General features: G+C 35.0%; 1 protein-coding gene across 2 annotated transcripts in view; it reads left to right on the forward strand.

The window, feature by feature from the left end:
* The window catches only part of TMEM87A (transmembrane protein 87A), a 28755-nt gene extending 9220 nt beyond the window's left edge, over nucleotides 1-19535 (forward strand). The window contains exons 7-20 of one of the 2 annotated variants that reach the window (XM_026709655.2): nucleotides 317-476; nucleotides 1576-1637; nucleotides 1991-2174; nucleotides 2639-2738; nucleotides 4404-4497; nucleotides 5168-5239; nucleotides 11097-11205; nucleotides 11736-11794; nucleotides 12123-12226; nucleotides 12582-12655; nucleotides 13610-13671; nucleotides 14787-14842; nucleotides 16162-16192; nucleotides 17302-19535. In XM_026709655.2, the coding sequence (XP_026565440.1) occupies nucleotides 317-476; nucleotides 1576-1637; nucleotides 1991-2174; nucleotides 2639-2738; nucleotides 4404-4497; nucleotides 5168-5239; nucleotides 11097-11205; nucleotides 11736-11794; nucleotides 12123-12226; nucleotides 12582-12655; nucleotides 13610-13671; nucleotides 14787-14842; nucleotides 16162-16192; nucleotides 17302-17343 (1209 nt within the window). In that variant the 3' untranslated portion in view covers nucleotides 17344-19535. Of the gene's footprint in view, nucleotides 1-316; nucleotides 477-1575; nucleotides 1638-1990; nucleotides 2175-2638; nucleotides 2739-4403; nucleotides 4498-5167; nucleotides 5240-9236; nucleotides 9306-11096; nucleotides 11206-11735; nucleotides 11795-12122; nucleotides 12227-12581; nucleotides 12656-13609; nucleotides 13672-14786; nucleotides 14843-16161; nucleotides 16193-17301 lie in introns of both variants that reach the window. The other variant, XM_026709663.2, reaches the window with a different exon arrangement.
* Nucleotides 19536-22864: the final 3329 nt, after the last annotated feature.

Raw genomic sequence — 22864 nt, forward strand, 5'->3', positions numbered from 1 at the left:
ATGTGAAAAGCATGTATGTGGAATGTAGTGGGCACTGTTATATTTGTGTTTGGTTAAGTAACTGCTGTTTGCACGATTCATTGACTACAGGAGATGCATCCTGTAACTTCTGTACTTCATGCTTCCCAATTAAAATCAATAGATGTAAATGTTTAATGTTGACAATAAAGAACACGTAATAGAACAACACAACTTATATTGTTTTGTGGTTCAGGTTACATCTGATTTCCTGAAGTAATCTTGTTGACATAGGAGAAATGTGTATTCTTTGAAATCTTGCATTGTGTAATGACTTACAATAGTGTGTTTGTTTCAGGCAATGAATGCTGTAATGCAAACATGGCAAGATGGGCCATATATCTTTATTCTAAAGGTTGATAGTTTACCTTCAAAGGATGGAGTGAATACTAAAGGAACACATGAAGAATTGCCAAATGTTATGGCTCCTTCGGATCAACCCAAAGCACCATTAATCAGTGAGCGCTGTGTAGTTCATTTATTTTAGAATTTTGCCTAAACACTTAGATGTTACATGCTAATGTTTAAAGGTATGTCTTGGAGTTATAGGGATACTTTTGCTTGGTTAGATATAGAAGGGGAAATAAGCAAGAGTTTTTGTTTATTTCAAGCCAGACTATAGGCATTTATATGTAGCAATACCTGCAAATTGCTTTTCCCTTGTTTTCTCCATGTAAGACTCCCTTTTATCTCTGACCAAGAGAAAACATCCTAACTCAATAGTGAGATAAAGAATGTACCCAGGTTTTTAAAAATGTGATGTTTATAATGGAGTGTCTAGAAAAACCTTGGCAGTCTATTGCACCATAGACTGGCAATAATAAGAGAAATTTTCATAATGACTTCAGTGATTTTTAACAGACTTTTAAAAGGCAGCAAAAAAAAAAAAAAACCATAGCAAGTAAAAGGGCACAAAAGGGAAATCAAAATTACTATGTGCTTGGAATAACTTTCAAACAAACAAGCAAAACTATTTGTGGGGCTTTTAGTTCAGTAAAAAAGGTGAGGTGGTAAATTTTATTCTGTTAAGCATGGTGAGAAAAAAGTGAATATGATGAATTTTTCTTACCTGTACTTCAGCATTGGGAAAAGTCACAGGGAAGTAATCTTCGCAGTCACTTGCACAGTTTGTAAATACCCCGCCCCCCGTCCTCCATCTTGGGAAGATCTAATTCAGGTGAATAGAGAAAAATTCCAGATTCCAAAATGTATGTATTTAGTAATGAAAATACATTATTTAGCCTGTGTGAACGTGGAACCACAACATATGATGATGATAATCACCTATTCAGATGGTTTTAAAATATTACCTGAGATAAGGCTCTTGGTGACTAGTATACATTAGACATATAATGCCACTAGTGTCAGAGGCAGCATGTGTTTGAAGTTGCTGCCATTGGAAGAGCTCTGCTCCCTTGTGTGTTTCCCATTGACATTTACTTGCTGCTTTGAGAAACTAGATGCTGTATTTAAAAGGTACAAAAGGGCTACCATGAAGCAGAGCTATAATTCTATAGTCTTAATTTCTTGTTCTTTTCCGTGGTTGTTTTCTGACAGTGACTGTGGAAGTGATTGGACCATATGAATACCTTTCTCTAGCAGATTATCCTCTTATGACTGTAAGTTAATGCAGTTATTTGCTGTAAAGTATGTTTAGTTGGGTTCAAGTATAAGCAAATTTGAATATTAAGCTCACAAAGAGCTAAACACATTTTTACCACATCTGGAAAATATATATATATATTAATAAGACTGGCAGCTCTAACTCTGCTGAATTTTGTGATCTATAAAACCTATAAATGAATTTTACTGTTATTAAATTTAACTGATAATTAATTTAAAACATTAAAAATTATATTAGTATCAGATTTAAAGAAATCTAGGAGGAATCTATCTATATAAATAAGCAGCTAGAAAAGTGCAGTTTGCAATAATCCTTTAAACTGCATCTCATTTTTCTTCCTCTTAATAGTTCTTCATGGTGATGTGTATTGTATATGTGTTGTTTGGCATTCTGTGGTTTGCATGGTCAGCCTGCTACTGGCGGGATCTCCTAAGGATACAGTTTTGGATTGGTACAGTTATCTTACTTGGAATGTTGGAGAAAGCTGTATTTTATGCAGAATTCCAGAATATTCGCTATACAGGAAAATCCGGTAGGTGTGAAGAACATTTTTTAAAGTATGCCAGTATATGAATTATTTTCTATTTATATTAACTTTTTCTATCTAGTGATAGAAAATACTTTCTGTCATCCTTTCTAGGTCATATCTGTAAAATGGAAAATTGTTAGAGCATGCATTAAAACAAACAAAAATATTTCTGAAGTTAATTTTTCATCAGCTCACTCTCTCAGTGCAGGAAATAATAACTGACTGAGATAAATATTCTAAAAATTAATTCAAAATGAGAATGATTAATTCTGTTAAATGTATTTCATTTTTAAAGAATTTAAGTATAGGTCTATATTTTCTGTATTGTTCTAATGTTATTCAAAAGACATGTATTTTCCCATTTATTTTTCTTTAATATTCAGCCTTTCTTAAATTAATATTTGTTGCAGTACAGTTAAATGCTAATCAGTATGTTCAGGAAGTGTCCTGTCTGTGTTTACTTGCAGTCCGAGAGGCACTGATCCTGGCTGAGCTACTTTCGGCATTGAAACGTTCCCTTGCTCGAATTCTTGTTATCATAGTGAGTCTGGGATATGGCATAGTGAAGTGAGTAATCCTTGTGCCCCAATTTTTTGTGACATGCTTGGAATCCCTCAAAAGCTTTTCCATATGCTTTATTTCAGGGGTCGCCAACCTTTTGGACCTCAGGGACCATCAAACTCATAATTTTAAATCCCAGGGAACTACTTCTGTGGGCGTGGCCTAATTTGTGGGTGTGGCTTGGTGGTCATGTGACTGGCTGGGCATGGCTTATATGTAAATATTATAAATATTTATATAAATATTGATTTTTTTATAAAAAAGAGCAACTTTTACTCAAAATCAGGCAAAGCAGGCAGGCAGATTGAGTTGTTCACAGAATCACAGATTCATTCAGAGATCGATCTATTTGCCATCCGCAAGCTCAGTCTGTCAAATAAAATTTGCTTGCAAGCAAACTCATAAAATTAACTCACAGCACACCATGTATGTAAATATTGGATTTTTTTTATTAAAAAAAGAGCAACTTTTACCCAAAATCAGGCAAAGCAGGCAGATTGAGTTGCTCACAGAATCATTCAGTGATCTATCTATCTGCCATCGGCTAGCTCAGTCTCAAATTTGCTTGCCGTGAGTCTGCACTGAATTTGCTTGCAAGCAAACCTTCAGTCCTAAGGGATGTTCAGCTGTGCTGAGCCGAAGATCTAAAGACTAGCTAGAAAGCAAGAAATCCAACCATTTCCTGTTTCCTAACTAATCTAAATCTCCTGGCACAACAGAATAGATGATGATCGGAAAAAGGAAAAATAGTAATTTAGCAGGCAAGTTCGCCGGTAAGGAGTGAGTGGGTGGGGAGGGTTCCCTTGGGCCATGTGGGCGGCTCAGCCTTGTTTCTGCGCAGCCTGGATTAATTGCCTTGGAGGTTGTTCTGGCCACTGTGGCCCACCAAGATTTTCTCACTGTGGCCGCCAGTTGGCGACCGCTGCTTTATTTGCAATGATTAAACCACAAAACGTCAACCTTGCTACTAGCTTTTCAAGGAGATACTTGCACATGGGCATCACATCTTGCAAAGAGAGAGAGAATACCTGAAAGAGTGATCTGAGAGGATCATTAGGCCTCTTCTCCAGGAAGAAATTATGTTATTTTTTTCTGCTGTTTCTTTTGGTAGGGAAAATTTAGGATCAAAACATTTTTGAAAACTCTGAAATACTCTCTTTCCCTCTGGACAATCCTGAATTTTTTTTCTGTGCCATAATGATCTGGGGGCAAATGTAGAAAGAAATTCAGAAGTTTCTAGAAACGAGTGAAAGTAATTTACTTCTGGAAACTGCTGAACCATCCCTGGATGACAAGATCTGGGTGGAGGTTCAGCAGGGTAAGAAATAGTGGTATGTTGATGGATTTTGCACGTCGCACACTTTGAGTGAGAACAACATTGTCCCTCGGTCCATCTTTGTTTGTTCTTTAGTACCTCTTCTGAGGAGAAGAATATATGATGCAGAAATTAGCAGGTTGTATGCCTGCTTGAGATAAGTTGACCACATTTGTTGAATTTGAGATGTCTCGCTAAACATCAGCAGTTAGAAAAATAACAAGAGAATTACAAATAATATTATAGCAGGCTCACATTTCCTTGATGAGGAATGATAGATAAGTAAATGAAATGTTATTTGAGAAACAAGTCTGCGCTTTCACTTTCTTTTAAACTTCTTTTATTCCCAATTGCAGACCTCGCCTGGGAGTTACTCTTCATAAAGTAATTGCAGCTGGAGCCCTTTATTTGTTATTTTCTGGCATGGAAGGGGTCCTCAGAGTCACCGGGGTTAGTAATCACTTGTTTCAGACTTTTGTATTTCTCATATGCATGAAACTGGTAGGTTTCACTTGCTGCAAACAAGTTTTGTATAACATAAAATTTGATGAATATAAATGGTTGACATTCTGGATGGTGGCACCTGTTTTATGGAATAATGTCCTCTCGCAGCAATAAGTTTCTGTTGAGTTTCAGAAATAGATCTTTTTTTATTGGCTTTTCTCAACTACTGGTTCTTTTTTAATGGAATGTTTTTAATCATTTTAACCTTGTTTTTGGTCCTTTCTATTTTGTATTTATTAAAGAACATTTTTGTGCCTGTTCTAAGTTGCTTTTAAATTTTCATTAATGAAGTGGATAATAATTCCTACTCAGAGGAATTTAAAAGAAGTATTCCTTTTTGTAATTCCCTGGGCTATCAAATGTTGGACTACCATATTGTTAGTTTGTATAGTTGAACTCTGCTGAATGAATTTTTGTGGGCCACATGGCAATTCCTGGCCTGATCGTTATTTCTCCATGTTGTTCAGTGTAAACTATGTACTGTATAATTAATTATTGAGTTTTATTTTGTATCTGGTAGGATTATTATTCCTTGTTCCTATGCTGATCCATGTTTAAAAATCCTATTTATTGTATTTGTCATATAAAACCAATTCTCTTTCTACTGCCTTTTCAGTCTTTCCATGGTGTTACAGCCGCTGTAGCTAACTTCGGACTGTCTATCATTGACTCCTGTATTATTTATTGGATATCCTTTCAAAAATTGGGTCATGTTTCTAATTTATATCATCGCAATATGTATCTTGGATTTTTAATGGATCAGAGTATTTTAAAAAAACAGTGAACAAATAGTTAAATTATCTAAAGATCATCCTCTCCCTCTTTTTAGGATTCAGCTTTAGAAAATCAACCTTATAAAAACTCCCTTTTTATGACCCTGTAATCCCTTAATTTGGGGCATGACTTGCTAATAATGTGAGCAATAAAAAGAGGACCCATCTCACAAATCTGAATATCACCAGAGTATCTTCAAGGTGCTTTTTCAAAAGGAAAATGGACTTTGTTTTTGCTTGAAGACTTTTCACTTCACATCTAAGGAACTTCTTCAGTTCTGAGTGAATGGTGGAAAATGGAAGGATTTATATTCTTCGCAGTCATCTGGTCATTAGCACTCTTTCTGAGAGTCATTGAGGCCACTTGCACTATTCAGGTGACCCTCAGGGTACAAATAAACCCCCAAGTGGCTTCAAAGACTCTCAGAAAGAGTGCTAATGACCAGATGACTGCAAGGAATATAAATCCTTCCATTTGAAAAAGCACCCTCGGGACAACCATAGCCTGAGAATCTCCATAGACATCACCAGAGTTTAAGTCCCATTCTCAATTGTACACTGCAGTTCAATTGATTTCAATACAATTTGAGACTATTTTGCTTTTCCTTCAACAATGCTTGCTGTAACTGCTTAGTTTATAGTGGATTGTATGGTCTTTATAATTGATGTCCTTTTAAAACAGCTCAGTTTTATGCATCTATTCAATAATATGCTCAAATAACTTATTATTCATCTATCTATAACATTATTATTATTCACATGTCTGTAGCATTGCAACTTATTTATTTTTGCTCCCTTGCTTTGTTTTGGTATGTTGGTAGAAAAATTTGATAGTAGATTAATGGAAAGAGCAAATTGTGTATAGGAGTAAGTAATTTAAGTTAGCGGTTTGGTCCAATAGTATTAATGTGCTGATGAGCCAGTATCTTCATGAGAGAAAAAAAATCACCTTTCTTTATCTTTCTGCATACCTTCCAAATTTGCTCTGAAACAGTAGAGCAATCTTTAGTATATTGATGGAGTGCAAGTTAAAGTCTTGGTCCATGAGCAAATAGCAAATCATGTGACATGCCAATTAATGCTATTTTTAAACATGTAAGTATAAATTTGGATGATTTTATACAGTATACTTTTTGGCAGTTCAAATATTTAACATCCAGTATCTTAATAGTTTAGGGCAAGGTACAATGCAACTGATATTAGCAGCTTAATTTAATATTGGAAGCAACACATTTATAATGCTTCAGTAAGACTAAAAACAAACATACACATCTAAAGCAAAAAAACCCATATAGTTCCAGTTACAGTGAAATCACCCATTTATAATTCTGTTTGATGCTGAATGATTATTGCAAATTTCTGGTAGTACGTTAGAAAAATTAAATAGAAATATTTTAAGCATAACATGGTTACAAATGAAAATCCAACAATATTTTGATAGATTGTTAGGACTGATTTCACAATAAATGAGCTGTGTTGCAATCATTTGCAAAGAGGGTAGTGACAGTAGAGTTTGATTTTTGCCAATAAGAACAAAATTTGGATAGAAAGTCTCTACATTCTACTTATATTTTTCTTCTTGATTGCTAAATCTGGAAGTGAGAATGGTTTGGAGGGAACATTTTGTGGGACAGGGCTGTGCAAAAGCGTACCAAGCATGCAAAAACCTGCTTCAAAAATGTCAGTTTTGTCTAAAACGTAATCTATTTAATCTTTTGGAGCACATATTAAGGTGACAAATTGCAATGCAACTGGAAAAGAGGGATATTTGAATAACAAGGTTCTGTTACCTTGGCAATAAACTGTCAGGAGATATATGTTGGCAGGAGAACCAAAATAGACAAATCCACTCCACTCTCCTACTTTTTTTTAACTTCTTGCTGTCAGTTTCTCTGTTTCTCCCACCCCCCCACCCCCAAATCTAGGGCTATCCTAGAAAAAGGTAGATAATTCTAACCAGAGGCTGTTGCTTGCAGAATTTTATTATTAGGCCTTTAATTAGGCAGGCCTTCCAAAATGTTGGTGGCTGAGAGCATCTACAAACCAGTGAAGTCCACTGGGTGAAAGAGAGTGGAGATTTGAAAACACCTTTACCAGATGACCTCAGGGTCCTCACATTTTGGACCTACATCCTGTTGTCATCATCTGTAGTCCAAGGTCCTCATACCTGCCATCCTTTCCTTAGCTCTGGCAAGTGACATCAACAGAAAGCAGTAGGTTCTTTGTTGGTGTAGGAAGATGGGTACATGTCTTAACATGACTCTGTCCCCCCCTTTCACCCAAGGTTAATTCAACCTTTTGTAGATCACAGGAAATATTGTGCTCAGTTTCAACTCAGGCAAGAAGTACATATGTTGCTTTGGCTGTACTAAAAAATATTTTAGATGCTCACTTCTAGCAGCCTGTTTGTTCCCTACAAGCCAATGATTAAAGCAGGAAAGTGTTTAGAGAGCATATTGGTGGCTCATTTAGCATATATAAGCCATGGTGGCACAGTGGTTAGAGTGCAGTACTGCAGGCTACTTCTGCTGACTGCCGATTGACTGCAATTTGGCAGTTCAAATCTCACCAGGCTCAAGATTGACTCAGCCTTCTGTCCTTCTGAGGTGGGTAAAATGAGGACTCAAATTGTTGGGGGCAACATGTTGACTCTCTAAACCGCTTAGAAAGGGCTGTAAAGCACTGTAAAGCGGTATATAAGTCTAAGTGCTATTGCTATTGCTATCTGTTCCAGCAGAGATCATTTCTTATTTTGTAATGGAAACCTAGTGACTCTGCAGCTTTAGAACTAAGATAATCCTTCTGAACATTTCTGAAGCTTCTGCCTTGGTCAACTCCTCTGTGGTTATGAAACTTATAAAACATATATTTGCTTTTTTAGAGGTGACCCTTAGCCACACAGTTTAATAGGAAGCTTTGTAATGTGCTTCGGGTCACTTTGTAGAAATACTGCTCTAGGACATTCTTTCCTATCAGCTCTCCTTCACATTGATAGAGAATGAAAGTTGTGCTTATTACTGAGAAGTGTAATTCCAGTCTGCAGAAAATGGAGCTAGCAATGTTGCCTTCTGCTTGGGGAGGTCAGGTTGCAGCAGTGATGTTTTGGGGTTCTCAGCATATTTCTCCTATTTGTTCATTCATTATTAATTATTGCAGTTGCTTTTAGTTATGGGTCTTCTATACAGGTAGCCCTTGGCTTATGACCACAATTGAGCCAAACATTTATGTTGCTAAGTGAGACAGTGGTTAAGTGAACTTTTTCCCATTTTATGACTTTTCTTACACAGTTGTTAAGTGAATCACTGCAGCTGTTAAGTTAATAACACCGTTGTTAAGTGAATCTGGCTTCTCCATCGACTTTGCTCATCAGAAGGTCACAAAAGGTGATCATATCATCTCAGGACACTGCAACCATCATAAATATGAGTCAGTTGCCAAGCATTTTGATTACATAAGCATGGAGATGCTGCCATGGCTGTAAGTGAGAAAAACGGTCATAAGTCACTTTTTTCAGTGATGTTGTAACTTTGAACGGCCATTAAAGGAACTGTTTAAGTTGAGGACTACCTGTAGTTGAACTGAAATCCTATGACTGACAAGTACCCTTCAAAGGAAAAAATAAAATCCAATAAAATAAAAACATGTGAAATACACATATGTATATGAGATCTCTGTATATGCACATAACACACATATACATATATAAAGAGAGTGACTGTGTCTAGATAGCGTTTTATATTAGAGTAATGTAATAGCGACCTATTCTTTGGGAATACAGCAAGAAAAATGTGTTCAGCAGATAGTAAGGTAACAAGTCTATGCTTTCGGGTGCAATCTCTTCTCAAATCTTAATCTTTGTAATCATGTTTCCTGACTCTTGATCTCAATGCCTTTTTCTCTTTGTCTCTCTAGGCACAGAATGATCTTGCTTCCTTGGCTTTTATTCCACTGGCTTTCCTAGATACTGCCCTCTGTTGGTGGATATCCTTCTTCACTGGTTTACTGGGTGGGTTGCTAATTTATTTGGAGCTAATTTATTTGCATGGTGGGTGGCATTCTACTTTAGATATTCTGCCTGATCTTGTCATTATTGGATTAATTCCTCAAATATATCCCACGATTTTGCTCCTACCTACCTTTACGAGTGCGTTTCAGTTAGTGAATTTGAAAGTGAATTCCAAATGTGTTCATTCTGATCCTTCACTCAGCATGATAAGCGTTGAATCTCAATATATCTGGAAGGCAGCAGGTTGGGGAAAGCTATAGTACTGAACAAACCTCATTGAGCTTAGTGGACTTTTTAGGTCAAAATGGTCATCGTTTCACTTCAAATCTGGTGACCAAAGAGGCTAGTGAAAGCTAAACCTTTTGCAGAATAATTTACACAATCCCATGCGGTCAGATAGCCCTCGATCTACGACCACAATTGAGCCCAAAATTTATGTTGCTGAGAGAGAAATTTGTTAAGTGAGTTTTGCCCCATTTTATGACTTTGCTTGCCACAGTTGTTGTGAATCACAAGCTGTTAAATTAGTTATGTGGTTGTTAAGTGAATCTGGCTTTCCCATTAACTTTGCTTGCCAGAAGGTCACAAAAGATGATCATGTGACCGGGGACACTGCAGCTGTCATAAAGATGAACCAGTTATCAAGTATCCAAATGTAAATCATGTCACCTTGGGGATGCTGCAATGGTCACACATGTGAAAAATGGTCACATCACTTTTTTCAGTGCTGCTGTAATTTTCAACAGTCACTAAATGAACTGTTGTAAGTTGAGGACTACCTTGTAGTTAATCATTTTTGGAAGTACTCTTGTTGCAGTAGTAAGGTATATAACTGTAATCTGAATTTCTACAGAGTGTATCCAAGCCTAATTTAGATACCCACCAGATGTGCGGATTTCAGTAGTTGTGGTAATTGGGAATTCTGAAATCTGAGGTTGTACAATCACTCAGTTGGGAAAGACAACTGGAGGATTTTCAAACTTGGACTGGAAAGTCTCCTGTCTAAAATACTGGAAAGTTGCTGTTTGTTATTCAGCACAAGTAGTATTAGGCTAGATGGGATATGGTCAGATTCAATAATTTGATTCCACATTCAATAATTTGATTCAACTTATTTGATTTGGGGCTTTGTATGTTATGCAAACCCATCAAATTCTACTGATTATGTTTAAGCCAACCATGGTTTAGAATGAAGTATGAACCCATCCACTGTAAGGCAATTTACATTGTATTGGCAACAAGGGATATGCTGTGCTCATTTTAGTAATCCTCCCCAGAGTTTGCACGTACAGTACTTGTCATTTATGCCAGGGATGGAACTCATCTTAGCATATTTCCTGTAAAATTGCTGAAAGTTATGTTCATAAGGACAATACTTTATACAGGTACCATAAAGTTTGGAAATAGGCTGCTACATGACTAATCTCTGTTCTATTAGTTCATATTTCATGCAAACAGGATTATTTATTATTTTTAATAGCCTTTGGAGCAACACCAGATCTAAGTATCTTTAATAACATTTGTGTCAGAGATTCAAAGCGGCAATTAATAAGTGAGACAGGGTTTAATAGTAAAATAGTTAGAATATGATTCAGATTTGTGTGAGTTGGTTATTATATATATTATCATATATATTATTTCTCCATGATTAATTGGGTAATAATAATTGCTTAATTGGCAATGCCAGTTAAGATCTGAAGAGAAGCTATAGAACACAATTATGTCATTAATGTGTATATACTGAATTTTCCCTTGACTTTCTATACATATTTATCAGTTTAACTCAAACAATGAAACTGCTGAAGCTTAGGAGGAATGTTGTGAAGCTTTCTCTTTACCGGCACTTCACCAATACACTCATCTTGGCAATAGCAGGTAAATGATAGAAATTATTTCTAATTTTAAAATAAACATTGTTAAACCAGATAACATAAGGTACTTGGCATTTGGTGCTCAAGACACATGTCTACATTTATTTTGTAAATAAATAATCATGGTAGATAAAGGAAGGAGATCAAAGGAAATAAATTTTTTGCCAGAAGGGAGATTAAATATTGTGTTCCTATGACTTATAGATACTTGCCAATCTATTTCAACAAAAAATTCTTATTTCTTATTATAATTCTAGGATGCAGAAGTAAATATTTTTGGGATCTTTGTTATCTCCTTAGGTTTATTGAACTGAATAGAAAGTTAAGGTTAAATATTTTTGGTAAAACTGTTCATTCTTCATCATTTTTATTTTCAATGAATAAAGAGCAATTTCAAAGGAATCAGGCAGATGACCACAAGCATAATAGTATGAATTGGTTATAGATTATAAAAATAATTACATTAAAAAATCATTGAGTTTAATCTGATTTGTTAATATTTTGCGATATTTTTATTTTAAAAACATATTTTAGCATCTATTGTTTTTATCATCTGGACAACTTTGAAATTCAGATTGATGGACTGTAAATCGGTGAGTCTGTCTCTTTTTTGTCAGTTTTGCTAGTTAAGTAGATAGCTAGGAATTTGATAACCTTGTCTTAACTTGAAGACTAAGCTGGCTCAGACCCGGGTGGATGAAAGAGAATATAAAGATCTGGGAAGGTTATAATATATCATGGGAGAAGTCAATGGCAAACAAAGATACTTCTTTATTGTTGCTAAGGAAACTAACATGAGACATGAGCATAAAATCACTAGAAGTCAAACTTAACTTTGATTTTGCCTTGTTGAAAATGTTGGGATTTTTATTTTTTCAAAAATATAACTTTTTATATTTACTATCTTACATCAATTAACAGGATTGGCAAGAGCTATGGGTTGATGATGCCATCTGGCGGCTGTTATTCTCAATGATTCTTTTTGTCATCATGATTCTTTGGAGGCCATCTGCCAACAACCAGCGGTACTATACTTTATACTATACTTTATAGTATACTTCACTTTATAGTACATATACTTCGTACTACAAATATTAGATATGGCAGGGGTATCACACTCGTGGCCCATGGGCCAGATGCATCATGAGCTGGCCTTGCCCACATTTGGTTTAGCAGTGGGGGGAAAGTCATGATATGTCATGGGATGACCTGACTTTGATACCCTTGGTCTAAGGCATCTGTTTATTGTTGCTGTGCAGTACTTTCCCTTTCAGCTTTAGATGCTACAAGCAATCTTAAATATATCACAAGTTTAAAGAAACTAAAAATATTTTATATTAACCTGCTGAAGCCATTATTTGTAATTTTGCTTTCTAAAAGGTTTGCTTTTTCACCATTGTCTGAAGAAGATGAAGACGATGAACAGAAAGAGCCAATGCTGAAAGAGAGCTTTGGTAAGAAAAACATCTCTGTTTTATGAATGCAACTTTTATTCTAAAAGGGCGTATCTGTAGTACTATGTATTATCACTGGTATCTCTTTACCCCAGTTTAAGTTTTAATTACATATCTTAGTTGCAGTCTTTTGTGGCACAAGGCAATTACAAGCAATTTTCTTGCATTTTGTTTCTAAGAGACATAATTTTATTTCATGGGATGGTTTCTCTAACCTCTGCATTGGCACTGAAATTAAAACAGCAGCTGAAAACATAGTTACATTTGAGTCAGACATTTATGAAATAAACAAGGCAGACTTGGTTCTCATATTATATTGAACTGTGGTTTAATGACTGCATAATATGCCATTGGGTGTATCTGCACATACTAAGTTAAGATAAAAATATCACATTATGATTTACCATGTCATATGAATCAGGGAACAATAAACTTCTAAAGTTGATCTTACTGTTCAGTATGCAAGAAATATATCCTTATAATATATCATGAGAGCATTTGGATATACTGTAGAATGGAACAGAACAGGTCAAACCAGATTTCTCACTTTTTCTCACATCTCCACACAGACCTGTTTGTTCTGTGTTTGGCAGACATAGATACTGAATCTCTTTTCCTAAAGTAGCTCCAGTGGGTTACTCCAGTTTTGTGCAGTTTAGATACACTTTTGTCTCTCAGTAAGATCTCTCTTACTGATTTATCATAGCATCAGAAATAAACAGAATTGAAAACCAGACCTATGAGATCAAATCATTTTCCCTGTGTTATTTTTCCCAAGAATTGCCTCCACAGAAGTCCATTCCACTTTTCCATAAAACAGTAGAGTTTTTAAACCTGTTCTGAGTGTGGGAAATATACAGTATTAAACACTGATAACTATTGTATATTATATTTTACATACCTAACGAAATGTTGCACTCTTGAATAAGATTCCTCCCCCAATATTTTATACAGAGGGCATGAAAATGAGAACTTCAAAACAAGAATCAAATGGAAATCCTAAAACCAACAAAGCAGTAAGTCCTTTGCTAATATTTTTTTAACTAATGCTAGAAAAATGGAAGATATAAAAATAAAGTGCTAAGGTACTCATTAGTGAAATATTATTTCCAATAAACGGCAGCAATTATAAGTGATGTCAGTTGTTGGGATTAAACTAAGATATGCTAAAAAAGGGAGATGCAACAGCAAAGATAAGTCTTTTTTAATTTGTACTTAACTTCATGCCTTTTGTAAATACATATTTTAAGTCTCTTATAGCAAAAATATGTTATGATAATTGTTACAAAATATCTTTCTTCCATAGTGTGTGTGAGATGAAAAAAATTACCATTATGTGAATAAACTGTAATTTCCAAATTACTAATTATTTTAATAATTAAAGAGATTATTTAATGGAATTTGTCCAATGGATAATAATAAATTAAAGCACTTTAGATACTATACAGGTAGTCCTCACTTAACAATTGTAACTATTGCCAGCAATTCTATTATTAAGTAAAGCACATCATGTGACCATGTTAACTTTAAAGTACATCAAGTGACCATGTTAACTTAATACCAGTAGCAGCAACTTTAGGTGCTGCTGTTAGGTGAATCCCACGTGATTGCAGCATCCTGCAATTACATGATTGCCATTTGCAACCTCTTGCAGACTTCCCTATTGACTTTGCTTGTTTGAAGCTGAACAATGAGCATTGCAAATGATGAACATGTGACCGCGGGATTCTTATGACATCGTAATTTCAAGCTGGTTGCCAAATCCCCAGATCCTGATCATATGACTGCGTGGACACTGCAACAGCTGCAACTATGGGGACCTTTTGTAGGTCCCTCTTGTTCAGTGCCGTTATAACTTTGAATTGTGACTGAATGAATGGGCGTTAAGCAAGGTGTGTGTGTGTGTGTGTGTGTTATATATAAAGTACTGTAGTAAAATGTTTATGGGCCTCTCTAAAATAGGAAGAGGTGAAAAAAATGTCAGATATAGTTAATGAGATATTCTATTGGAAAAATATGGGGAAGATACTTTTTTGCTTTATACTGTAGATTGAATGTAATCATCACAAAAATGTACTATAATTTTAAGTGGACAATAATCCAATAATCACCTGACTTTTAAAAACTATAGCAAGAAGATGATTTGAAATGGGTGGAAGAAAATGTTCCTTCTTCTGTGACTGATGTGTAAGTATCTATAATATAAGTTATACATAAAATATACATTTAAAAGCACTAAGCTAGTTATTTTGAAAGTAAAGAGGATGTTGCCTGCCATTTGCAATATCCAGAATAGGTGTAACTTCTGGATTCTGCCTTTTAGGCTTCCAGTTATCAGTTTCTAATATAAATTGTAAATGTATTCTTGTTCTTGTTTTTACTTGATGAAACAATCTTTGGGAAGGTTATTGGAATCCCAATGGCCTTAATTAGACTAAATAATATCTACTTGTTGGAATCCCAATGGCCTTAGTTAGACTAAATAATATCTACTAGGTTGGCTGCTAAATAGCAGTAGCACTTAGACATACACTACTTCATAGTGCTTTACAGCCCTTTCTAAGTGTTTTACAGAGTCAGCATATTTCCCCCAACAATCTGGGTCCTCATTGTAGTGACCTCGGAAGGATGGAAAGCTTAAGATTAAGCCAGTCAGGATCAAACTCCTGGCTATGGGCAGAGTTAGCTTGCAATACTGCATTCTAACCATTGTGCCACCAGGGTTCTTCTGCCCCACATTTTACAGTGTTATGATGATATCACCCCCCCCCCCAAATGGGTTGAAATGGGGCAGTCCTTTTAATTATTGTGAAGATTTGAAGTAGGTTAAAGATGGAAATGGGAATAGAAAGCTTATCATTTCTACCATTAAGCTCCTGAACCTTAGGAGTGAGGAGATACGGTGGTAATGGAAGCACCTTTATTTCCTAGAATCCTCCTACTCCCATCCCAATTTTTTTTTTTTGGAAAAAAAAATATAGGCCACTCTGCAGCCGATTTTTATAATGTTACTTCAGAATGTTCCATAACTAGGAAGTAAAAAGTATTAAATCTGCGGTTTAAAGGCCATGTGTGTCTCCCCAAAGTTTTGGGTGCAGCCCTAAGAGTTACTTACAAAATTGGTGAAAGAAGAGAAAGTGAATAAATACATGAAGAACCGTCATATTTATTACATTTTGATAAATTTCATTTTAAATTAAATTAAATACAATTATCTTTCTGGGCTTACCTATTTTTTGTTCCATCCATGTGCTATCAAGTAGTTATAGCCCCATTTCTGAAAAAAATATAAATCCTTGTTTTAACATGGCTGATGTGGACAAATGCTAATTTTATTTAATGTTCAATGAAAGAAAAATACAACGTTTTGTCTGATAATGCGGTTTTTCTTTTTTTGCGTTCTGAATCGCCAGCATATTTTGGTGAATGCATACCTCATACTAGCACCACAGCAATCATTAGTCTCTCTTTGTTTTACTATGTTTTTCTTTCTCTCTCAATTGCAGGGCTCTGCCAGCATTACTGGATTCAGATGAGGTCAGTAACTAACCCTTAAGCAATAATTCAGGTCCTATGATGTGACAGAAGAGTCACAAGCTAAGAATTAGAGAAATGATTCCAGCAATTAAAAAAATGAATGCTTCAACTGTTTCAGTTAGTGTATCGGGGAACTACTAAATGTCAAAAGGAAACTTTGTTTAATACTTTAGTCAAAGATTTCATAAGAGATACCTTTTTTTTAAAACAATCTGCACTGAGATGCTTATGCAGAAAATTTATGAATGGCATTCTTTAACCCTTTCCTGCAATTACCCTTTTATCCTCACCATGTGTTGTATTTTTTTATCCCCACCATTTGTTGTATTTTTTTTACAACAAATTTTAATTTTGGGGTGGGGAGAGAATTAAACCTAAACTGGAATAAGTCTAAAATATATTAAGACTCCATGTCGGCCTTTGGCAAAAAACATCAAGCTGAGAACGATATTTTATTTGAAATGTCTAATACCAGCTTCTAGAATGGTAAATATGAATTTTCCAACCTGGAATTGCTGGCAAGGGAAGCCTTGCTTGCATTATTAACTCTTTAAATAAACCTAATGTTTTATGGAGAGGATGCAGAATACAGTATAGCATTAAGACTAATTTTAATGTGAATTTGATTGAGAATTTTTTGAATGCTGTTTGGAAAATGCGATGAGGCTATCATACAGGAAATAAGCATTCTGAAGGATAATCCAAATCATATTTCCCATGATCTCAAAATATAGAGTTATTGCTATTGTCTTTTTATTAGACAGTGCCAAAGGGTGACTTTTACCTGTTTTCGTGCAGTATTTCTTTTGAACAAACTACCGGGCTTAGATCAACAGTTTTCTAGGCCTTTAAAAGCTTTAGGTCAGTGTTTATAACATGCTAACCTTAACTTGCACTTTGAAAAGCACATGCAAACAAAATGTATGTTTTGTATCTGATAAATGTATTGTGCTCACTTTATCCTGAAGTTGAATTTGTTATTTGACAACTTTATGATAGCAGCACCAACAATTAGATTAATATTGGCTTTTTCACAATCATCTTCAAGTAATTTTTTCAGGGAAAGTAAATTGTTATATTTATTGGGTTCTATTTGTTAAATCTTGCAGGAAAGAATGATCACACACTTTGAAAGATCCAAAATGGAATGAAAGATGAAACAACTTGCAGCAGAAGTTGTCTTACTGCTTGAGAAAGGAAGAAACCTTGTCTATCTGGCAATGTTCCAGTGCTGCTTTCTCTGATACGTTCCATGAATTTTGGAACCACTGATTATTATCAGAGGGAATTTTTTTGAGAGGTCAGCATGGAGGGAATTTCGGTCATGAAAAGATTTGCATTTGCACTGTTTGCTGCCAGTGTGTTATTTAAACTATGGAAATGTATTTCATTGCAACAAATTCTTTTAAAGTATTTAAGTTAAAACAATTTAACAATTGGCAGAGCAACTTTTAATTCAATACTAGATCTAAATCCCATGATTTAACTATAAGGGGTTGGGAGAAAATAAAAAGTTTCTTTGAGCCAGTAAGGATGAACCATGTGCAGAAGTTTCTTCAAACAAGCAAAAAGTGACCTCTGCTTGTAGATAATTTCCAGCATGGCGTATTCAGTAAGATGTTGCACTTACCTCCAGTATCCATTACTTGAGACTGTAAATGGGGGGTCGATTCCTATATCCATCCACTTTTCCTGGAGGACTTGACACTGTCATAGCTGACAGAAACATCATCCCATCTGTAAAAGTGCTTTGCATACAAAAACATGTATGCAACACCATCGTGTGAGAAATCTGTGAATCAGGATCAGTGCCTTTTCTCTTAGAAGCAGTAGCTATTTATTGTCTGAAGATTCTGCTGTCCGGCTAGGAAAACCAAGAGAGTTTTTCAAGGAGAACTTTTGCTTATGGAAAACTCCAATAGAAATATTTGGGAGAAATTATGATGCTTAATATTTTTTAGCAAAATTAAATGCACTTTTTTCATTCCACAGCATAGAAAAATATTTTAAATTTAATGTTTTTAAAAGCAATTATTACTTAATCCCAGGTTTATTGCTATCTCATTGCTGGCAATGAGATCTGAGCATGAGCAGTTAACCATTTGAATTGGAACAATAATTGAATGAAAACACCATTGAACATCATAGCACTTACCAACTATATTTCCATGTTAAAATTATTTATGCTAGGTTTATTGAGCCCAAAAAGATTTGAGCCACAGATTCATAAGGTCAAACAGAACCTATCAGCCATGAATTGTGGTACTATAACTTGTCAAAAGCCTTTTTGATTTGAAATTACTTGTAAGTGGCAAATTCCAGTTGGGCTATTTTGACTTTAAATTGTTACATTTATTTGTTTAACCTATGCTCAATTTGCTTGGGTGAGAACTTTGTAGAAAGTAGTTATAAATGGGAAATATTCTGTTTTGCAGTTCTTAAGTGGCATTCCTCATTGCTTCCAGTGCTTCTGCTGGTGTAGTGGGGCTGAAATCCCACCCCAATACACCAGCTTTTTAATACTCCTGAAGTACCAGTCTTCTAAGGCCAATGAGATATTTAAAATAGCGACTTACAGCCACCTGTTCACTGCTTCTAGATAAAACCATAGCCAAAGCTTACAGAAGAAGAGATTTTTCTGAGCTGTTTCTTCAGATCTGGAGCTGGCTGTGATGCACAAGAAAAATGCAGACTATAATGTGGCAGCTCAGTCCTCAAGTCACTTTAACCAAAGGCCAGAAGGATCTTGTTACAGTATGGTATCAGTAGCTTCATTACCTTCACAGTTCTTGTACATCCTACCTCCCTTCCAACTATTATCTACACCAAGAGACATTTTTAACAGTTGTATAATTATATTTAGATACTGAAATACTTGAGAGGTTTTTTTAAAAAAAGAGGCTATCAAGAAACCTGACCCTGTTACTGGATGGATAAACAAGTGTTGCAACAGAAACAGATTCAGGTTAACCTAATGACAAATACTCTTCTGGAATAATTTATGCAAGTATGTGTATTGGACCTTTCTTTCCAATTGCCTAGTGAAGTGCAAAATAAGGTATTTTTTTTTAACCTTTAAATTGTGTTTTTCTAAGTTTAGTGCCAAAACACGAGTCCTACAGATATTTGATATAGTCATTTCTTCTGGAAAAACTGGAATTGGGTTTTCACATGGAATTTACTACTGGCTTAATTCTGCTTCCCGAATGTGTTTTGTTGTACTTACAATGTATATAAGTGGTTTGATAAATAGGGTGTCCTCTGTCTTACAGGAACTTTTTCATTTGATTCAGCAGATTTATGTTCTGTATAATAAAATTATTTTTGCCTTTAAATACTAAAATGAGCTAAGTGTATTTTTCTGATATATTTTATTTGAAATGTCTTTTTTTAATGGCAAAATGTCAGGAACAGACCATGGGTTCAGATACAGTGGCAGCTTCTGCAATCTTTTATTTTTTATTTATTTGTCGAACATGTACAAGATAACAAGTTTAGGTATGAACCTAAAAATGAACAAAGGAAGTAAACACAGATAAATGGGGACAGTAAGACAGGGACGGTAGGCACGCTGGTGCACTTATGTACGCCCCCTTTAAGGATCTCTTAAGAATGGGGTGAGGTCGGACTTCCGGTTTGAAGGGCTTCGGCGACAGACAGAAATCCATAATCGTGCGTGGTTTCTGTCTGGGCTTGCCGCTGGAGCGCCCCGAGCTAGCTGGTTTCAGGGCTAAGCTACCCCACAGAGGTGGTGAAGAGGGAGCAGACTGCCAGCAGGGTTGAGGAGAGACGCATCTCTCTTCCTCAGCTGGCCATTACTCCCTTTCCCAAAGGTGGTTGCAGTGGTGGTCAGAAACGGCCACCACAAAGGACAACTCGACCAGAAAAGAATGTGCAGGAGGAAGATAAGAAGTGAAAGTTTTGGCTGACCGGGTTAAATTATAAAAGCAACAACTAAGGTACCCTGGAATTTAAACTTACAAAAAATAACATCACTCCCAAAGAAGAGTCGGAAACAGCAAAGGAAAGTGAAAAGGGAAAGGTTTGGCTTTTTTTCCCTTCTCTCTCTTTCCCTATACTGACAACTAAGAGACTTAAATAATTGGAAAAATCCACTTTGACATCAATAGGCAATTAAGCTGAAAATAAAACAAAATGCCAAAGGGATAATAAAGATTTCTGGACATTAAAATTTTTCTTTTTCATAAGCAGGAAGGGAGAGAAAAAGAATAAGGGCAGGATCTGGAAGAGGGAGGAGACTGCCTGGAATTAAAAAGAATCTACAGTAAAACTTCAACATGACTTCTAAAAGATACATTTTAACTGAAACTTTGCAACTAAATAGTAACCCCAGGAAGAGAAAGTGAAAAAAAGAGCAAAAAAGAAACAGCTTGCGTGTATTTGGATTATTTGGTGATCTTTGGATTCTTGGTTATTATATTTGAATGACTAAAATCAATCAGGTGGTTGTTTAAAAATTTATACAATGGCACCACTTCTGGATGAATTGAAAATGGGACTTAAAAAGTACAAAGAAGATGCACAAGAAGGGAAGGGTTCTTTTGACTTCATTTTTCAATTCTTAGAAATGGAGATTTGGAACTATGAGAAGCAACAAGAAAAGACTGCAAAACAAGAAGGCTGGGACAAAGAAGAAGCCATCTTTAATGAACAAGTAATTTTATATGGGGAAGAAAAAGGAAAGGGGGGCAAGAGAATGGAGAATTTAAGACTTAAAAAAACAACCAAAGAAAAGAAAAATAATTCAAAAAATAAGTATAATACTGGAAAGCAACAGAAAAGGGGAATACAGAAGAGAAATAGAGGTAGAGAGACATGGGGGTAAAACGGGGAGAGAAGAAGAGAGGGAAGAAGGAAAGGAAAAGAAGTTACAAAGGACTGGAGCAAGATATAGAGAAACGGGACCTATTTAAAGATAATGGGTGAAAATCTAACTGAAAAAGGGATTCTGTAAAGGTACATAAGATTGTATTGTTATATTAGTAATAGAAATAACTTTAGAAAATTGGAAACAACGTATGATTAAAATGAGGGATAAAATAGTTAGTGTAATTTAGTGAAATGTTTGTGAATAAAATAAGTGAAATAAAATAAATGAGAAAATTGAATTAGGAAGGAATGGGAACATTTTAGTTAGTTAATGTTTTATAAAATATAAGTGAAGGGGGGGGAATTAACTATGGAAAGCTTATAATTGTTCCCATAGAAGTATGATATTTAATTGAAAAGTAATGTTAAAGATGTTAAGACTTTAATGAATATTAATATTAATGATAGAATTGAATTGGAATGGAATGTTGTTTTAATTATATTATACATTTATATTTTTTTCTTTTTTTAAGAATACAGTGTGTATTTTAAGAATGTACCAAGCAGAATCTGAATGGAAGTTATGTATTATATTGAATGTTACAACTTTAGGGAAAAGATATAAAGGCGTCATACTCCAATTAGTAACTACAGGAGAAATTTTGTTTAATGAGAAAAGATAATAGATAATTGAAAAAGGACAGACCAAAAATATAAATACAATGATTTGAATTGAGATGAGATAATTAAAATAAAATTGAGTAAATTAAAAGAAGGGAGAAGCTATGCAGAAAATGTAAAATAGTAATAAGATATAGAATATAAAAATGAGCATGAACTTGAATTTGTATCTGTACGAAGAAATGTAACCCGGGATTACGCTACTTTCAAAAAAGATGTTTTATTTGTATTTTTTTTTTCTCTTTGTGAAAACTCAAATAAAATTTACAAAAAAAAAAAAAAAGAATGGGGTGAGGTCCATGGTAGACAGTTTGAGGTTGAAGCTCTGAGAGGTTGAGGCTGTAACAACAGACACGGGTACGGTGTACCAGGCATTGACCACTCTGTTGCTGAAAATATACTTTCTGCAATCAAGTTTGGAGCGGTTTACCTTGAGTTTGTATCGGTTGTTTGCCCATGTATTATTATGATTGAAGCTAAAGAAGTCATTGACAGGCAAGATGTTATAGCAGACAATTTTGTGAACTATGCTTAGATCAGACTGCAGGCAGTGCAGTTCCAGATTGTCCAAGCCCAAAATTTCAAATATGGAGGCATAGGGAATGCTATTGTGAATAGAGGAGTGGAGTACTCTTCTCAAGAAATACCTTTGAACCTGCTCAATCGTGTTAATAGAATGGGTTTCAGGAGGATAAGCTGTATTCAATATCTGCCTGTCTGTCTATCTATCTGTCACTGTTTGGATGAGTCAAAAGACTGAGGGCAAGAGATCACACATTGCTCATCCTTAATAATTTTAGGTTTTTGTTATTCCTGAATGCCACCAGTAACCATTTAGAGTTTGAAATATACCTGAGACAAAGGCAAAGTAACACTGTTGTCTTAGGGTTATATATATGTCTATAGGGTTACATAATACTTTTAAAGTATTAGGTGATTTCAGATTTGATGTACTGGTACATTAGGAAGGTATATACTGAATATAAGAATAAGGACCTTAAGTTCATTATGAATTTATTTATTTAGAAAATTTATATTGCCGCCTACTTGCACATGGTAACTCAAGGTGGCTTACAAGGACATAAAAACAAACATTAAAAAATAATAAAATAAATGTAAATTATTGAACAAAGTGTGAGAGATGTAAAGTTAAAAGAAGTT

Source organism: Pseudonaja textilis, chromosome 1 (assembly GCF_049901715.1).
Source record: "Pseudonaja textilis isolate UNSWEBS1 chromosome 1, rPseTex1.2, whole genome shotgun sequence".
NCBI lineage: Eukaryota > Metazoa > Chordata > Lepidosauria > Squamata > Elapidae > Pseudonaja > Pseudonaja textilis.